This window comes from Notechis scutatus, chromosome Z, assembly GCF_049901735.1.
Source record: "Notechis scutatus isolate UNSWTSFEM ecotype Mainland chromosome Z, rNotScu1.2, whole genome shotgun sequence".
Classification (NCBI taxonomy): Eukaryota; Metazoa; Chordata; class Lepidosauria; order Squamata; family Elapidae; genus Notechis; species Notechis scutatus.
The window spans coordinates 69,237,020-69,255,791 of NC_142025.1; the positions used below are offsets into that span (position 1 = coordinate 69,237,020).

At 38.1% G+C, this 18,772-nt stretch overlaps 1 protein-coding gene across 5 annotated transcripts in view; it reads left to right on the forward strand.

The window, feature by feature from the left end:
* The window catches only part of SUGCT (succinyl-CoA:glutarate-CoA transferase), a 440,323-nt gene that overhangs the window by 202,121 nt on the left and 219,430 nt on the right, over positions 1-18,772 (forward strand). The window contains exon 13 of one of the 5 annotated variants that reach the window (XM_087947680.1): positions 15,673-17,903. The exons of the other annotated variants lie outside the window; for them this stretch is intronic. Coding sequence (XP_087803806.1) covers positions 15,673-15,768 — 96 coding nt within the window. The 3' untranslated portion in view covers positions 15,769-17,903. Of the gene's footprint in view, positions 1-15,672; positions 17,904-18,772 lie in introns of those variants that run through there. 5 annotated transcript variants of the gene reach the window in all.

The window sequence follows — 18,772 nt, forward strand, 5'->3', positions numbered from 1 at the left end:
CATTCTGAGGGCAGTGGACCCTAGAAAGTCTGCCGGTCCTGAGTGCTGAGTGCTTAAAGACTGTGCTGATCAGTTGGCTGGAGTCTTTACCAAGATTTTCAATCAGTCTTTATCCCAGTCCACTATTCCATCTTGTTTGAAGGTTTCCACCATTGTTCCTCTGCCAAAGAAATTCCCTATCAATAACCTCAACAATTACAGAGCAGTGGCATTCACTCCTATTATCATGAAGTGCTTTGAAAAATTGATCTGCCAGTACATCATTTCTGGTCTTCTGCATACATTTGATAAACACCAGTTTGCATACAGAAGAAATAGATCTACAGAGGACGCTATAGCAATCACTCTTCACACTGCTCTGACTTATCTAAAACGGAGGGGGGGGGGCTATGTGAGGATGCTTTTTGTGGATTTTAGTTCTGCATTTAACACAATTCTTCAACATAGACTAGTGTCTAAACTTCTGGACCTTTGACTTTGCTATTCAATCTGCCTTTGGATTATGGATTTCCTGTCTGGACGCTCACAGAGGGTCAAATTAGGTAATCATACCACTTCAGCCCTTATTCTTAACACTGTACACCACAGGGTTGTGTGTTGAGTCCCTTACTCAATACTCTTTATGCGCATGACTGCATTCCCACTCACGCTAGTAATACTATTACTAAATTTGCAGATGATACAACAGTAGTGGGACTCATCTCCGGGGGAATGAGTCTGCCTACCGAGATGAGGTGGACTGGTTGCTTTCGTGGTGTGGAGACAATAACTTGGTCCTCAACACCAATAAGACCAAGGAGCTTAAAGTGGATTATAGAAGGAACAGATCAGACACCCAGCCCTTGCTTATCAACGGAGACCGAGTAGAGCAAGTGGCCAGTTTTAAGTTTCTGAGTGTTACCATAAAAGAGGACCTGTCCTGGGGTGCTCACATTGCAGCACTGATCAAAAGGGCCCAGCAGAGATTATACTACTTGAGGCTTCTCAGAAAACAACAACTGAATGAAAAACTGCTGGTGATCTTCTACTGCTGCACCATAGAGAGTATTTTAACTTACTGCACCTCTGTATGGTTTGCCAATTGCACAGTGGCACTCCAGAGGGTTAACGTCATTGCCCAGAAGATAATTGGTTGCCCTCTCCCCTCTTTGAAAGAGCTTGATAGCTCCCGCTGCCTTGAGAAAGTTCAAAATATTCTCAAAGATCCATCTCATCATGGGCACTCTTTTTTTGAACTATTACTATCTGGCAGACGGTACAAAATATTAAAAACAAGGACAAATAGGCTGAAAAACAGCTTCTATCCCAGGGCAGTAGCTCTTTTGAATTCTACTGTATAGTGCAGTGTTGGTGCGGTGTTGCGGGTTTTCGGTTCAATGTGTGGAGTGTGAAGGATAAGTGTTTATGCTTATTTTCATGGTCATGATGTGCATTGAAGATGGTGTTTGATTTCATTGTACGAGTTGCAATGACAATAAAGTAAACTAAACTAACTCTTCTTAGAATTTGTTTTAGGACCACTATCTCTTTTCCTTTATATTTTAAGGGATAATCTCTCACTCTCTGCATGATCTCTGTTTCTGTTGCTTTTTTTGTAAACCTCATATGAACCTCTCTGGGGAGCTTGTTTCTCATTGCATATCTAGTATGTACTCTAAACACTTCGTCCATCTCTGTCAAGATTTTTTCCCTAGTTACCTCCAGGGCCTTTGCCAACAACTCTGCCATTATCTCTGCTAGGTTTTCTCCCTTTTCTTCTTCTACTTTTTGAAATCTCAAATAAAAATCTGCCTTAATCATTTCTAATGTTATAATTGTCCTTTCTTTGCTCCTGTCTGCTTGTGTCAAGTTCTCCCACTTTTTTTTCTGTTGATTTGGCTCTCTCTTTTATTTTTTGTATACTTTATTCATTTTTTGCCATCATTTGTTGGAGGATCTCTATTTTCCTTTCTACTTTTTCTATTTTCCCTTTTATTCTCCCTTCCATTTTCTCCATTATTTGTTTCATGTCCTCATGGGGTGCTTGTATCATATTTTTTAATTCTGTTTGCTGAATATTTGTCTTTTCTTGCTGAAGTAGAGCATCCAAAGTTCTTTGGCCCACAGGACTGGAGGCTAAGAAGATGCTAAGGATGATGCAGATGTTGTTTTCTTACTTTTTAAAATATTTCAGTATTTATAATCCCCAGCGGTTGAAAATTATTTCCATTGTTATCTCAAGGAGTTATAATCCAAAACCTGGCTTGTCACTCTTTAAAGCTTTCTTTTTTACTTCAGGTTCTTCAAACCCTAATCCATTTTAGCATAGGAAAAGAGTTAATATAACAATAATTTATAATCCAAATAGGCCCACCATGCCCAAAAATTCCACTACCAGCAGGTTTATATCCAAAAGAAGAGTTCACAGAGCAAAAAAAGGAAACAAAAAAAGGAAAAAAGGAAAAAAGATCCAAGCAGAAGGGGAATATTCAGCTTCTGTTGACTTTATCTGTTGACTTTCATTTAAATTCCAAGAGCTACACTTATTTCTTGAAAACAAAGTCTCAGTGTTCTGCTTTCTATTTTAATTCTGCAGTCAAAACAACTCCTTATCATTTTGTTCTCTGGCTTCAAGGCTATATTTATTAAACAGTATAATTTCCCCTTCAATTTTCACTCCTGCCTTTAGGTGGCACTGTTGCTCTGGTTCTCCGTTCTTTCCCTTTTTATATGCTGTATACCCAGTAAAAATTTTCAAGTTGCAAAGTGAATTAGTAAAATATTAAATATATTTAAAACAAAGTTCCATATAATCTTTTATGTTATCCAAAAGTTCTAGGTTGGTATTCTATTCTATTTGAAATACTCAGTCCAGCTTCTTAAATAAATTCTTTCAGCAAGTCCTTTAGGCAATTTCCTGTTCTAACTATGGGTCTTAACACCTCTCCTCTCAGCTTTTCTTCCGGAGGTAGAAAGCAAAACAAATCCCCCTTCTCTTTTAGGTCTCACTTCCCTTTAATTATATTCCATGGGGCTTTTTCTTCTCAATATTCAGTTCTATTCAAAGATATCTCACCCTGGTCGATCACACCGTCTTCTGCTTTCACTTTCTTTCCAGTGGCTGGCCCAGCTTCAGAATGGCTTGTAATGGCCATCTTCTCTGCTGCCAGATTGGAGAGCCTTCTTCAGACCAAACAGGAAGTTTGCAGGCTCCCTGCGATCGACAGAGTGTGCTGTCTATGATCCTCGCCCCTCCAAGGTTATTTAGGTCCATTAGGACTCCTCTGACAGCTGGATATCAGTGGTCCCCACAGAGCTCTCTTTGAGGCACATCATGTCGCTGTGGCGTCAACCCCCGCCCTCCATGTTTGGTTAACATATAAGGCACATATTATGTAGAACATTTTTCAATTAAGTAAAATACAACGATCCTTGCCATTTTCATGCAGTGTTTTTTTATAAATTATATATGCATTTTTTTTATAAATTATATGCATTTCCAAATTTTGTTTTTTAAACATGCCTTTAATCAGTCCAAGATTTATGTACAGCATAAAAGAATTCCCAACAATCTTTAAATCAGACTTGCAGATGTGTAAGTACTATAACTTCCAGAATCCCCTGCCAACATGCCTAGAGGTTATTGTAATCCAAACACATTTGGAAGGTATGGGGTTGGAAAAGGCTAGTTTAAAGATTCACTTGGTGTCAGATTGAATCAACCAAAGCCGCTCATGTATAGTTAAAGTCAGTTACTTGTCTGCTACCTAATTATAAGAATCTCAGCAGACCGCTTGCCTTCCTTCAGGAATGACCAGATAAGGATTCCTGGAACTTGAGGAAGGTCAAGTTTATGCTGCTTGTGGCTGTACAATGTCTCCAGCTAGGTCCACACTTGATTCTTCCAGCCTGGTTTGCAGTTTTCCAACATCTGCTGATACCAGTATGGTTTGTTTATTTATTAATTAAACTTCTATGCTGCCCTTCTCCTCTACAGGATGTCTCTGGTCTACTTATTCAAAGGAATTTATTATGGAATTCAGAATTTGGGAGCATAAGCAAATTGCAATGTATTTTCTTTTAATGGGGTTTAAATAGGCCCTTTTCTTCTTTCTTTGTCTCGTAAGAAGACAACAAACAAGCAATGCAGGATGTCTTAAACTTCAAAACATGTTTTCTTACATACCAATTTATACTCAACAAATACAAGTATTTTGGAAGAGTCTATGGGAAACTAATTTAGAAAGCGGCTTAATGATAGATTGACAGGATGTAGTTCCTGATGCAGCTATCACAACAATATGCACTATGTATAATATTTTTAGACTGACATTGCCAACTGACCATTGCAAGAGCTTTTTATTTCCCTTTATATAGTATAAAATGCAAAGACTTTCTGTAGTTAGGCATGCCACACAAGTAGAAGGTATCAGGTATAAAGACATCATCACACTGCATCACTTCTGAGAAACATTGGGAGGGGAATAGCAGATTTGAACTATCACAGCTGTCTTTGTTTCCCTCTATGTGCCAAACACCTGCATACTCTAAAAACAAAACTCCACCCTGTGGCAGGCAGCCAGGTTTAGTAACACTTCTTCAACTTTACTTTGCCATAAAATTAATTTTAACATTTTTTTTGTAATACAGGAATCTTTTCTTCCTCTCCCAGAAGTCCAGTTCAGTTCCTCCTCTCTTTTCTTCCAAAAGAGGACAATTACAGTACACTCCAGAAACAAGTACACAGTTGAAATAGTGAAATGTTTGGTTTAAAAAAAAAATCTCCTCATTTTTAATTTGGATTATTTTCGAGATGTTACAAAGTTAGCTGCCTTTGCTAATTCTGAACCACCTGTTTCATTGTCAGGGCACATCTGTATGGCAGCTGCCTATACAGATGGGAAACATGGGATGTAGCTATGGAAAAAAGAATGCTGCTTCTCTCCCTCTAATTATTACCCATCCTGTCATGGGTTATCTTTTACAACCTTTGCTGATTCCACAATTGATTTCACTGGCTGTGTAAATAGACTGGCTCATGTGCAGTACACATGCCATCCTCAGTTACAAGCACAGATGTTGTTCCCAGCATTCTAAAATAAGAGTTTTTGTCACTCATGCACCCATGTATATTGCCCACTACTTGTGTCCCCCCGCCCCAACAAAAAAAGCTGAAATTTCTGCAGTGGTTGCTTTGCATGTTGTTCAAAGTCTAAAATGTAAGTATGGATGTTTCCAACCCAAATAAATTTGAGAAGTAAGATTGGATATTTCCAACCAAAATGAATTTGGGAAGCAAGATCTTTACCAGCCTTGGCTAATCAGGAGTGTAGCTGGAAGGCCACACAAAGTTTTGCATAACATACTGAGCACTACTTTGAAAATAGCAGGGCCAAGATCTGCTTTTAAGGATGGTTCTTTAGTTCAAAGATATGTAAGTTTTAAAGCTGCTTAGCATTCAGGATTCCCATTTTGCTCTTTAAGGCCCTTCCAAAATATCAATATTTGCAAAAAAGAAAAGGGCAAATATTTTGAGTCTGTTGACTGATGACTGCAATTGGAATGCTGGCAAGAACAAGTGGTCCTAGGGCTGCACTTTCTGTAGCCCTGGACTAGAATGATGAAGATTCTGTATGCTTGTATGTGTTGTTATGTTTCTAAATATGTTTCTTCTATATTATGTAGATTTGTTCAGTATCATTTACTTTGAACAACTCAAGTTAATAAGTCTTGGCATCATATTTTAACTTGTGTTGGAAACAGACAAAATGATAATCATTCTCATAGTTTTTGCAAACTATGCTTCATATGATTAGTAAACTTACCTTGGTTTTATTTCCCCACCCTAGTGTTTTTTCTGCAACTGCAGGATCTTTTTTTATATCAGCTGTTTGTGGATTCATTAGTTGTGACAGGAATTGACTTGCCAGCCTGGTGTCATGCCTGTGAGAAAGTGACTGGCACAAAGTCATCCAGCTGGCTTTCATGTCTAAAGTAGAATTATAATTTACAATCTCCTGGTTTCTAGCCTGGTCCCTAACCATTAGACCAGGTCTATTGAAATTAACATATGTTCTTAAATCGTGGCAGGCATATACTATTTTCACAAGTGGAAAGAGACAGGAAGCAAAATTTCCAAACTAATTATCTAGTCTAATTTAGATATAAAATTAAGGGAAAATAATAAAAACTAGAGATAAGAACATAAAAATAGTCTTGGATGAAGTCAATGGTCATCTCAGTCCAGTCTCTTTCTCACAATGACCAGACAAGTTGGAGACATACACGTTTCCAACCTTGTTCCCCTAGCAATTGGGGGTTTGAAACCAGGTTAATGAACACTACCACATTCCATGACAATGAATTCCGCTGATTTTGCCCTATGCGAAGGACTTTTCTCTATTTTAATATTCTTCAGTCAGCTTTATTTGTGGACTTCTAACAGTGTTTTGAGTGAGGAAGAAAATCATCTCTTATCAATTTTCTCTTTGTCTTTCATCATTTGATATACTGTATTTCAGTCATCTTTTTTTTCCAAGTTAGAAATTTAAACATACAAATCTTCTCTCATATAGAAGTTGTCCAAATCTTTTGATAATTTTGACTGCCTTGCCTTGTACTGTTCCCAGTTACTGCAGAGAGAAATAATATAATTGCCCCATAGTGAGTTTGAGACCTAACCCTATAACCCAATAACCTTGGCTTAAAATACACAATTCTCTTAGTGCTCTCTCTAATAGCATCCAGATAACAAGAAAACCATTACAGACTTTGGACTCTTAGCTCACTCAAAATCTTTAAGGATTGGTGCTGTCAAAACCATTAAGAGATGGAGGAGTATCAACATGACCATATTTCCAGTAGATCAGGGGTGTCAAACTCAAGGCCTATGGGCTGGATGTGGCCCACAATATGGTTAGATCTAGCCCTGTGATGGTGAACCTATGGCATGTGTGCCAGAAGTGGCACGCAGAGCAATCTCTCCGGACACACGAAGCATCGCCTATTGCTCTTCTGGGTTCTGGTGCGCCAGCCAGCTTTTCATGCGCGCATGTGCACCAAAAACAAGAAGAACAGCCACCCAGTGCCATTGTGCATGCCGGGACGGTGATCTTCCAGTTACCGGAGTGAGCATGCACACTGGCTACCTGGTCTTTTGGTTTCTGCATGCACGCATGTACAAAGATTAGCTGGCCAAGTGTGCATGTGCACCAGAAACCAGAAGATCATCATCCCAGCAGAGCTGCCGGCCAAGATGGGCGGGCTGGGCTTCCCTCCCTCCCACCTGAGCCAGCTTCTTGTGTGGCTCCAGCCCATGGCACTGACACATGTCTGTGGTCCGGAGCACCTGGCTGGCTCGGGTGCATGGGACAGTGTGGCAGCATTTGCTGGCTGAGTGGTCAAATGCCTTGCCCACTGCTCTAGCTGCCACTGGGGGCAAGGGGGCAGCGGCAGTTCACATGCACAGCCCTACCTCCCCAGAAGAGCAGCAGTGGCAGCCACAGGGTGAGAGGCAGGAGCAAGAACTGCCACTGCGGGTGAGAGGTGAGGGGGCAGTGGCAGCAAGAACTGCTGCCGCCCCCTCACTCCTGGCGGTGGCAGAAGCAGTGGGCAGGGCAGCATTTGCTGGCTGGGTGGTCAACTTTCCTCCTGCATGGACTCAGCTCCTGCGCAGTCCCGCCATCCCAGAAGAGCAGCAGCAGCATCCATAGGGCAAGAGGCAGGAGCAAGAACTGCCACTGCCCTGGGTGAGGGGGCAGTGACGGTTTACATGTCCAGCCCTGCCACCCCAGAAGAGCAGCAGCTGCAGCCACAGGATGAGAGGCAGGAGCGAGGACTGCCATGGCAGGATCATGTGGGTGGGGAAGTTAACCACCCAGCCAGCAAACGCTGTCCCATTCTTGTTGCCACCAGGAGCGGGGGGCAGCAGCAGTTCTCCCTTTGTCTCTCACTCTGCAGCTGCTGCTCTTCTGGGGAAGCAGAGCTGTGCATGTGAATTGTTGCCACCCCCTCGCCCCCAGTGGCAGTGGTTCTTGCTCCTGCCTCTCGCCCTGTGGCAGCTACTGCTGCTCTTCTGGGGTGGTGGGCTGTGCATTTGAACTGTCACTATCCCCTCACCCCCAGTGGCGGCAGTTCTCGCTCCCCCTTTTGCCCTGTGGCTACTAATGCTGCACTTTTGGGGCAGCGGGGCTGTGTATTTAAACCATCATTGCCCCCTTGCCCCCGGTGGTGGCGGTTCTCGCTCCTGCCTTTCACCCTGTGGCTTCTGCTGCTGCTCTTCTGGGGTGGAGAGCCTGCACAGGAGCTGAGTCTGCGCAGGAGGACTGTCTGTCCAGCGCCAGGGTAAGAGGCGCACCAGCCAGGAAGCGGTCATGCTCCCTTGGCTTGTTTTCGGTGGGCTGGGGAGGGGCATTTCATCCTGGCCAGAGTTGGTGCGAAGCTCTCACACTTGCTGGTTCCCCACCCCAAGCCCTAGGAACGCCAATGCCCCTTCCCTCTGAAGCCAGGAGGGGCTTCTGGTTTCCAGGGAGGGAGGTGGCATTCCCCATCCAACTTTCTCTTCCTGTCTGGGGCTGTGGAACTGGGTCGTCAGTGGGGATGTCCTGCCATTCCGATAGGGATCAGGGAGGCAGGCAGGGAGGTGCGAGGACTCTCGAAAGGCAGGCAGAATTGGTGCATGTGCATTGGACAGTTGGTCTTCACGCATGCATGCGCATCAGAAACCAGAAGACCAATTTCTGGCCCGCATGTGCATGCCGGAAACTGGAAGATTATCTCTTTCTGTTTCCGGCATGTGGGTATGCTCTCGCTCACTCCCGTTTTGGCACTTGGTTCGCCAACACTGATCTAGCCCATGGATAGTCAATCTCACATTTAGTTTTTAGTGGCTGAAGCTTAACAATGCTACTTAGCTATTTTAGATATACACTATCTATGTTAAAGATTTGCATACAGCAGCACGTAAGAATCAAAACCTATTTATATGAAAGCCCAATGTTTAAATCCTAAGCCCTTTTCTCCTTACTTTTTGAATCAACAGATGTTTTGCTATTTCTTTCCAACCTTAAAAGTAGGAGACCAAAGTTCATTGTTTATATAATTATTTGATACAATATACTGTACTAGATTAAGCTAAGATGCATTGGAAAGTTTGTGGTTTGGCATATTATGGAAACAATATCATAGAACAACAGAGTTGGAAAGAATCTGTTTTAGCCTAAATATATTTTAAAGCTATAAAATGATTTATTTGGGTGTATATAAATACATGAATTGTGCTTTATTAAATAGTTTAGATTCAGAACAGTGTGTAAAGCCAAGCAATATCAGGAATGTGTAGCAATCATCTGAGTGTAGACTTCAATCAGAGACTATTTTCTTGACAAAGTCAGATGGTCACCTGCATATGCTATAGATTGAACATTCAGCATTGCAGGATGGTTCTTGTAGATGAAGCTGATGGGGAAAATAGCCCTAGAAGAGATAATTTCCTTTTAGCATTCTTTCCTACCATTTTCAGTCTCATCCATCCTCTGTCTTTCTTTTGTTCACAATGTATTTTGACCTTTGATTCTAGACATATTTTTCACATACTCTTTGGTGGATTAATTTATTTCTCTACAAACTATTTATTATTATTAGCTTCTGTTCTTTTTCACTGATTAATAATGAATAATAGTGAATAATTGCAAGCAATATCATTTGGTGTACATGTGTTCTTCCCCTTTTATGCCTTTGCAAACTTTATTTTCCCAACCCTATTTTGACTGTACTCATGAATATGGGCAGATGTGTGTTAGTATATTAAATAGAGTCATTGGAAGAAAAGAGGACAATGGTTGTCTGAGTGTCTTATAGTATGAGCTGGAAAAAAATAATTGCAAATACTGCAAAAGTGATCAAAGTAAACAATTACTAAAATCTGGCTAAATAATTTGAAAACACTACATGCTTTTACACAAAATTTAATATCGTACTTGTTTCTTTTGTGTTTTGTATTTGCATCATTCTGTTCTGCTAAAAGATTAATAAACACTTTGATAATAAAACTAAAAAGGAATCGTTTGAATAGTTTGAAACTCAGTTTTTAAAAAGTTTTTTAAAAGTAGATTCCTTCCCTAATAATTTTATCTTTCTTGCATTTTTATAGTTTTTGAAACAGAACACATACAGATTCATTTATATTAATATTTTCTCATGTTAGAAAATGGGAAGTCTGAGTGCTGTAAAAAAGAAAACAGTTAAAGCAGACTTCTATACAGATAAGCAAAATGGTATTTATATATAGTTCTGCTGAAAACTGCATTAAAGAATTTAGAGAAGGTTCTTTTGATTCAAATGCTCCTTTAAAGATAGTCAGGTCAAAACTAATAATTCCCTAAGCAATTTAGCATACAACTAGACTAAAAATGCCTCTTATTAAAAAATTATGAGAATAAAAATAAAGGTTGGCAATGTTGAAAAGGACTTTGGAACTGAAGTCAAATATCTGGAACCATTAAGTTGAAGAGTTTGCTCTATTGATTGTAACAACAGCAGCAGCAGCAACAAAAAACTTAGGTTATGAGACAAAATGTGTTTGGTTCTACTTTAAAATGGCAATTTGAAACCAACAGTTAAATAGCAAAAAAAACCAACAACAACAACCCACTGCTGGCATAGTTTGAAATTTGGACTCAGGTTGGGAAATATTCTCTTTATTGTGATAATTGTAGTAGGGTATGTGTTTGATATACATAACAGATGGTACACTTAAGCTCATTGGCTCTTTCAACAACCTATTTTGCATGCAGTCTTTCAAATACCTAGTAATTAATCTAAGCTAAAATGGTGTCACTTATAAAACACCTAAAAAGAATTAAAGAGTCATAGCATTGAGCTGCCATGCTGGGCAAGCTTAAAATACTTGGTTCATTGTATAATAATCACTAATTTCTTTGGTTCATAAACTCTCTTCAAGATATAAAAAGGAAAATTTCACTGTGTGATCAAATAAATTGAAATCTTCTTAAGTGTGAATCAAAGGCATGGCATTAACAAGCAAAATAAGTTGCTATGTTCCATGTATCACTTTGGCATTTTTTTAAAGGAGGCAAATTGTTTTCCTTTGAGAAAGAGTTTGCCCTCCATTCTCTTCATCTTACAATAGAGTCAGTTATGTTGTTGCACTGCAGCTAAATACAGACACACTTACTTTCATTGTGAAAAGATTGCCTACCTCTCATTATAGGCAGCTGATGGAAAAACAAACACTGACTAAAGCATATGGGGATAGTTTATTTCTTTACAAGTTAACTAGGAGGCAATGTTGGGTGGATTTCACCAAACCAGATACTGCTGTCATTTCATAATACAGGAAGTTTGGAAAAAGCATAGCAGCTGTTTTAAATAACATTTAGTTCTTATAATGGCAATTGTGGGTAAAACCTTGTCACAAAATGGGAGGAACTTATTGTAGCTGAATTTCACTGAACACTGGGAACAGCATATACTCTATTTTGTTGTACAATTTTTACCAATTTATAGACATATAAATTATTTCAGTATATTCTAGCTGTGTATTTTAGGATACTCAGTATTTGTATACCCATAATCATCTAGTCTAATCTCTTACCTGGCTTTGGAGTTTGCAAGGCAATGAAAGACAGTGTCATAAAGTGCCCTACAACTCTATTCCATTTCAGGAAACAAAATTTCACGGACAGCAGGTTGCTTTTCCAGAACAATATTGGCCATTTTCCCAATGTGTAGATGGATGGTAAAAATATATCTTTTTGCCAGCTTTTTAATTGTTTTTGATTTTTGCTTGGTTTTAATTTCATTTTAATACACTGAAAGGAGGGAAGGAAGTATAGACAAAGTAATTCCAAATGGCATACAAACATTTGAGGGGGGGGTCATTCATGGGAAAGAGATTTATAAGTAGGTGCGTTTTTGTCATAGTGGTCTGAAAATACTGAGAATTTTCAATGATAATCTGTTTATTCTATTATTTTTTTAAATACAGCAAACTTAAATTTGCCTCTTAAAAAGTCTAAAAGAAGTACACCATATCAATCAAAATAAATGGGATTTTTTTGGATTTGATTTAGTGTATTGTATAGGTTCAAAACCATGCTGTTTGCCCCCAAGGATGAATCTAACTGAAATCTTTAAGAAAAAAGCTTATATTGAATTTAGGTGTTTTTTTTTAAAGTTAACTAGACTTACATAGCAGATTAAATACACATCAGGTTTTACAAAAGATAGATTAAAAATACAGATAAAACTTAGAGAAAGAAATACTAATTATTTTTCTCTGTATCAAAAAAAGTATGGGAAGCGTGAATCTTATTGTAGTTTAATTGAAGGATCATCTGTTCAAGTATTCTTAGATTGTAGCTGCATTAGATCTTGCTGTAATTTTAAGCTGCATTGCCTGAATTGCCTGCTAAAATCATGTGCTCATGATTTTGTAATAATTTAAATTCTGAGATTGAGTGAGCATTTCCTTGTCTCTACATACTTGCTGTTTAATCCTGAGAAAAACATATATGGAGAATGAGAAGGACATTTTGGTTCTCGTATCTTAATTCTGTGGTATCCCTGGAAGCAAATCTGATGCAGATATTGGTTCATTCAGATATCTTTGGCTCTTCATTGTCTTAACTATCATTACATGTTGATTGTGAAATGCAATATAAATCTGCTTTTAGTGTTTATTTCTTGTTTTATTGGGTTAAAAAAGGACAGGATTGCTGGATTCTGTGAACCCCCAAAGCGGCAACAAAACAATAGATCTTGTTAGGGACATGCAAGGATATGGATTAATGATAGCACGATGCCACAAGAATAGTGAAGAACAGTAGGAATTTCTGCATGTATGTAGTGAAACTGAGATGTTGTTGAATCTTTTAGAACTAATGAGAATATGGGAACTTTATTAATGGAATTTCAGTTTACACCATCAGAACTGATTTTCTGATACAGGACTTTGAAATCCAGCAATGTCTGAGAAACAAGGGAAGGAGGGCTGTGTGATTGAAGCAATATTGTGGCATCACAATGGAAACCCTGTTCTTTTTCTATCTCCATTGCAATGTCACATGCTCTAAAAGAGCAGAGCTCTTTGGCAGAGCAATATGATTATACTTTTGTCATTCTATTGAAAGCAGGGACATACTGCAGACATTGTCCTTGAAATTCATTTTTAATGTTTTGTGCAATAAAATTTTTCCTGATGAATTTTTAGTATCTTGAATAAAGACATTTTGAAAAGCAAGCATGTAAAATAATTCAAAGAAGGAATGCATATTTTTTCAAAGGGTTTTGGGTGCAATATATATAGTAAAAATGAATGAGACAGGGATGCATTTGTACAATATCCTTTGATTTCAAGTATTCAGTATCCTCTGATATATGTTCCAGAATTGAAAACTTTCTGATAGAAGCATAAAAGGTTACATTATAATTTACAGACAAAAGGTTCCTCTGATAGACAGCTTTTATTTATTAACTACTTCATAATGCTTTTTGTATTGTTATCTAATAATTAATTGTTACCCACAATTGTCATCCATACTATTAATATATTCTGTTGCAAGTACTGTTTTATTATAGTTTATTATTACTATTCTATCAAACAGGTTCTATATGCTTACGAAGCACACAAAAGAAACAAATATAAAGACGAAAAGGAAATATTTAAGGACTAAGAGGAAATAATCAAGCACTGATTACAAATTGTTATAATGATTAATTGGGGTAGGAACAATTTTTCACGTTAAATAGCTCTTGAAGTTGCCTAACAACTGAGCTTTTCTAAAACTGGTGTAACGTTGCTGAAAATTGTTGGTATAATAGATTCTGCTGTTCTTCCTCACAAGGCTGTTGGTAAGTGTTAAATTTTTCTAGCGTGTTTCTCAGAAAATAACGCTGGGCCTTATTTTTTTTAGACCCCGAAAAAAATGGCTAGGCTGTCTTTCGAGGTGCCTAATTCCCCCGCTGCACCTTTGTCTCTCCACCAGGCTGCTACTTTAGCAGCCATAAGGAACGCCCCATGCACACCCTTGCTTGCCTACCTGTAGCCTGCCGTCATCCACTCTGGAAAGCTTGGCCACCATGCCGCTTCTTTTGATCCCTACTTTCCCTGCCACAATCGTCACTCATCCAACGCTCCTCCGCCACCTTCCCCCCTTTCTTTCTCACACACAAGAAAAGCAAGCAAGAAAAAGATAGGGAGAAGGGAGGAGGCACTTTTGAATACATCCAGGACTTTTCACGTCATGATCAGCCCCTGCCGTGTGTGTGTGTGGGGGGGGATGTGTTTCTGGCAGAGATTAGAGAAAATAGTAGGTAGATTGGAAGAGATTTGTCCCATGAGAATGGGGAACACAATGCTTGTAGGTGTGATTTATCCAGGCTGCCCTCTCCTGTTATCTCTGTCCTTGGAGGGAAAAAGGAATGAGAAGAAATAGCAGCTTGTGCAACTTACTGAAAAGCTAATGGATTCGGGTTTGCAAAGACCAGGTGATTCTAATGGATCCTCCCCCCAATCTCTTTATCTAAAGAAAAGATGCTCCAATGCTAATAACAAGGCAGAATAATAACAAATAATACAGAGACACTGCATTGGATGGAAGCCCCCCGCCTGTGTGTGTGTGTGTGTGTGTGTGTGTGTGTGTGTGTGTGTGTTCGGAGACTTGGAAAACTCTGGAAGCTGTGAGCAGAGATAACAGGAGAAGGCAGCCTGGATAAATCACACCCTATAAGTATTGCATTCCCCATTCTCATGGGGAAAATCTCTTCCAATCCACTTCCTCTTTTCCCTAATCTCTGCCAGAAACACCCTCCTACACACACACACACACACACACACACACACACACACACACGCGTACACATCCATGGTAGGGGCTGATCATGACAACATGAAAAGTCCTGGATGTGTTCAAAAGTGCCTCCCCCCCTTCTCCCTTTCTTTTTCTTGCTCGCTTTTCTTGTGTGTAAGAAAGAAAGTGGGGGGGAAGTGGCAGGGGGCTTTTGATGGGCGATGACCGTGGCAGGGAAAGCAGGGATCAAAAGAAGCAGCATTACAGAGGCAAGGGAGTGCGATGTGATGGACAGGCGAGTTGTGTGGGATGAGTTGGGTAAGTCCCCCTTCCTCCCTTCCTCCCCATGTCTCCTCACCTCATGTTGTAAATGGCCACGCATGCACTTAAATAGGCCCAAATTTTGGAGGCAGGCCTTAATTTAACTGCATGCGCACAAAACAGTGCTGAGCATTCATTTTGGGGTGGGCCATATTGTTGGAGAAACACGGTACTAGCAGTGGGTTATGTAATCCATCTTGGCCTTAGTTAAAGTGAAAGAAACACACAAAAAAAGAGCATGGATAGGTGCTTTGCTCATTGAAGCAAAAGTGCCACAATATGCTCTTGGTATTTCATGTTTTGTTTATCGTCCCTATATTACATTAGCTTTGTTTCAATACAGCATGGCAAATTTCAGTTTACTACATTTTAAAGGAAAGAATTTGGAAGGCCATATTTTAATTCCTTTCTGTTAGTAATTAAAATTATCTAAAAGTGTTTTGAAAACTTACTTGGTGCCAAGTAGATGAATGCAGTTTTGTTGGATGATGAAAACGTCCGACCACATGACATTTGAGCAAACAAATAGTGAACAAAAATATACTCATTTTTTTCTTCATAGAGAGAATTTGCACTCAAAAGTCCTTTTCCATTGGAGGCTACAGTTCACAAATTTGATTGGGCAAGAAAGAAGAAAGTTCTATTTCCATTCTGTTAAGGACCTGGTTGAACATTCCATTCTTTGTAGCCTTAATTGCATCTTTTCATTATTCCATGTTCCACTACATATTCCAGAATCTCTGGCAAAAATAGTTCTTTGAACTGCCCTAGTCTAAAATATAGTTGTAATTTTATATGCTGTTCATGAAATATTTCTCCTGAACTTTCCTATTGTTCTATGTTTAACCATAGGAAAGCATAATTAATGTCAACTTATTCAAGATGCTGAGTTGTTACTTCCCTCTGGAAAAAAACCCTCTGGAATCTTCTCAAATAGTTTGGAGAATCTGACTATAAATTGAATGGAACAATGCATTATGAATAAAAGAACAATCTGTTGAGGGGTTAGAGAACAGTTTTCAGAGGAACCAAAAGAAGATTATCAAATCCAAGATGATATGAAATTAATAGATTCTTAGTGATTTCTTTTTTTACAGCAGTATCCTCTAAGATTGCTCTAGTGTGGCATTTCAAAAATGCAAATATTTTGTTGACTGCTATTAAAATGAGTGGCCTTAAATTAAAGTCTACGAAGTTTAAAAACAAGTTTCCATCTCCTAGCAATTTATAGGGTTAAAACATAAGCAGACTTCAGTATGCATTGGATTCTTCAAATTTATGTGGGACTGTAACACAAAGAAAAAAGGTGAGTTCTCTGGTATTGCAGATTTGATCAAGATTCAGACAGAAAAATGTTAGAAACAAATGAGAACCTACATGAAATTTGCATTGTGGAAGGGTTTTTGGCAGATTTCTTTTTGCTTTTCTAAAACCGAGATTTCCTTCCTTCCTTCCTTCCTTCCTTCCTTCCTTCCTTCCTTCCTTCCTTCCTTCCTTCCTTCCTTCCTTCCTACCTACCTACCTACCTACCTACCTACCTACCAGTGTTGTTCCATGGAGATGCCCATTTGAAGAATACGTTTTCCATGTTTCTATGTATGTATTGTTGATTGGTCTGTTCATTTATCTATAAGCATGTTACCATGAGGTAATGATTATGGGTCTAATTGCTACAAGGATACATGGAATAAGATTAAATATATTATTGTTGTAATGTTTTAATACAGTATAAAAAATAACAAAAATTAATATGAATATAATCTCCAAAACTAAATCTACTTTGATTTTCATTCTACCAATTTTACTATATTTTTCAACAATGCTCATTGCACAACTCATCTAATTTCTTTTCTTTTTAATAAAAGGAAATTTCAGATTTGCTTCAGAATTTAGATTTCAGGAATTGAGAATTATTCTCATGAACATTTAGGGTGTTGGCAGAGAATAGAATGTGGCAGCAACTCCATTTCCAGTTGATCTTTCATTTGTTTCTGTCAGCTATCTGTTCATTTTGTTCATATCTATCCAGTCTCTGGATATGTCTTCTGTCTTGAAATAAAAATACTAACAACATGTTAGTGAATAATTAAAGGTTTTATTTTTTTTCTTTGCTATTTAATACCAAAGCTGCAATCAATTGTTTGTTGTTTTTACAAACAAGGCAAAATCCATTGTTTCTCCAGCTAAAGCTGAATTTCATTTAGTTTTGCTAATGATTGTAGTCTAATTTTATTTTTTAATGAATTTCCTTTTGCATAGTTTTTTTAAAATAACGGTTGTTGAATTATTGTTCAAAATATTGTTCTTTGTTAGAGTTTTCAAATTATAAGCATTAGGTTCCAAGGATAATGTCTGCATTTAAAGGGAGAAAGTATATTAAAAATAATTTGCATATAATCAGAAGAACTGGTTCAAAGTTTTTAAAATTCACAAAGTCTATATGTTTCAAACTTAGCAAAATAAATACATGTCAATAATATTCTATGTTGTCTTACTGAAAACTGTAGTATTCATTTGTACATTTTGAATGCTTTTAGAATTCTTTCTACTTAAGCTAGACAAAATTGATTGCTTTTCTAGTTAAAACTTTGAGATTGTTAAAAAAAAAACAATGAGAATGTCATATAAACAAAACAAAAAAAGGCCATTTGGGTATCAGTTACATTGCTTCTGAAATTCTCTATGTGCCTGTGTTGAAGATTATAAAAAAGGCTTATATACTATTGCTTACCTGTTTTAAAAGTCTCTCTATTTATATGTACAAAAGTAAATAAACTTGGATGCTGAAATATAGTTTCTAGCTTAATCATTCTTTTATATGAATTCCATTTTGAAATATATTTTCAAATGTGCATTATTTCATGGCAGCTGATTCCACTAAACAAAACTAATTTTTGTTTGCATGATAAAATAACTGGATAACTAATATGTCACTATATAAATGCACAGTTCATGTTTAAAATTCAGCAGTATTAAATGAATTATGAGATTCTGAAGAAGAATTTGATGGAAGTATAGTTACAGATAGTTGATGCACAACATTCATTTAGTAACTGTTCAAAGTTACAACAGCACTGAAAAAAGTGACTTATGGCCATTTTTCGCAGTTACAACCTTTGTAGCATCCTCATGATCATGTGATCAAAATTCAGATACTTAGCAATAGGTTCGACTTATCACCATTGCTGTGTCCTAAGATCATGTGATCACCTTTTGCAATCTTTTGACAAGCAAAGTCAATGGGCAAACCAGATTCACTTAACAACCAGGTTTCTAATTTATCAGTTGCAGTGATTCATTTAACAATTGTGGCAAAAAAGATTATAAAATGGGGCAAAACTCACTTAACAAATGTTTTACTTAACAACAGGAATTTTGGGTTCAATTCTGGTCATAAGTCAAGGATTACTTGTATTGGCAAGCTGGACCCTAAGTTTACAATACATCTCACATATGGATACCAATTAGTTTTGAATGATCTTTCTTTGGAAGTGTGTAAACTACTGAGATTTTTATGGATTGCATTGTTAGCACAAGGTGTATGAATGTTTGTTTTAATGTTTCCTTTTAAGAAACACACAGAGACACAAATACACACTGTGACTCAGACTAGAGAGGAGTCTGCTTTGCACACTGCTTTCTTAAAGGGATTTTTCCATATG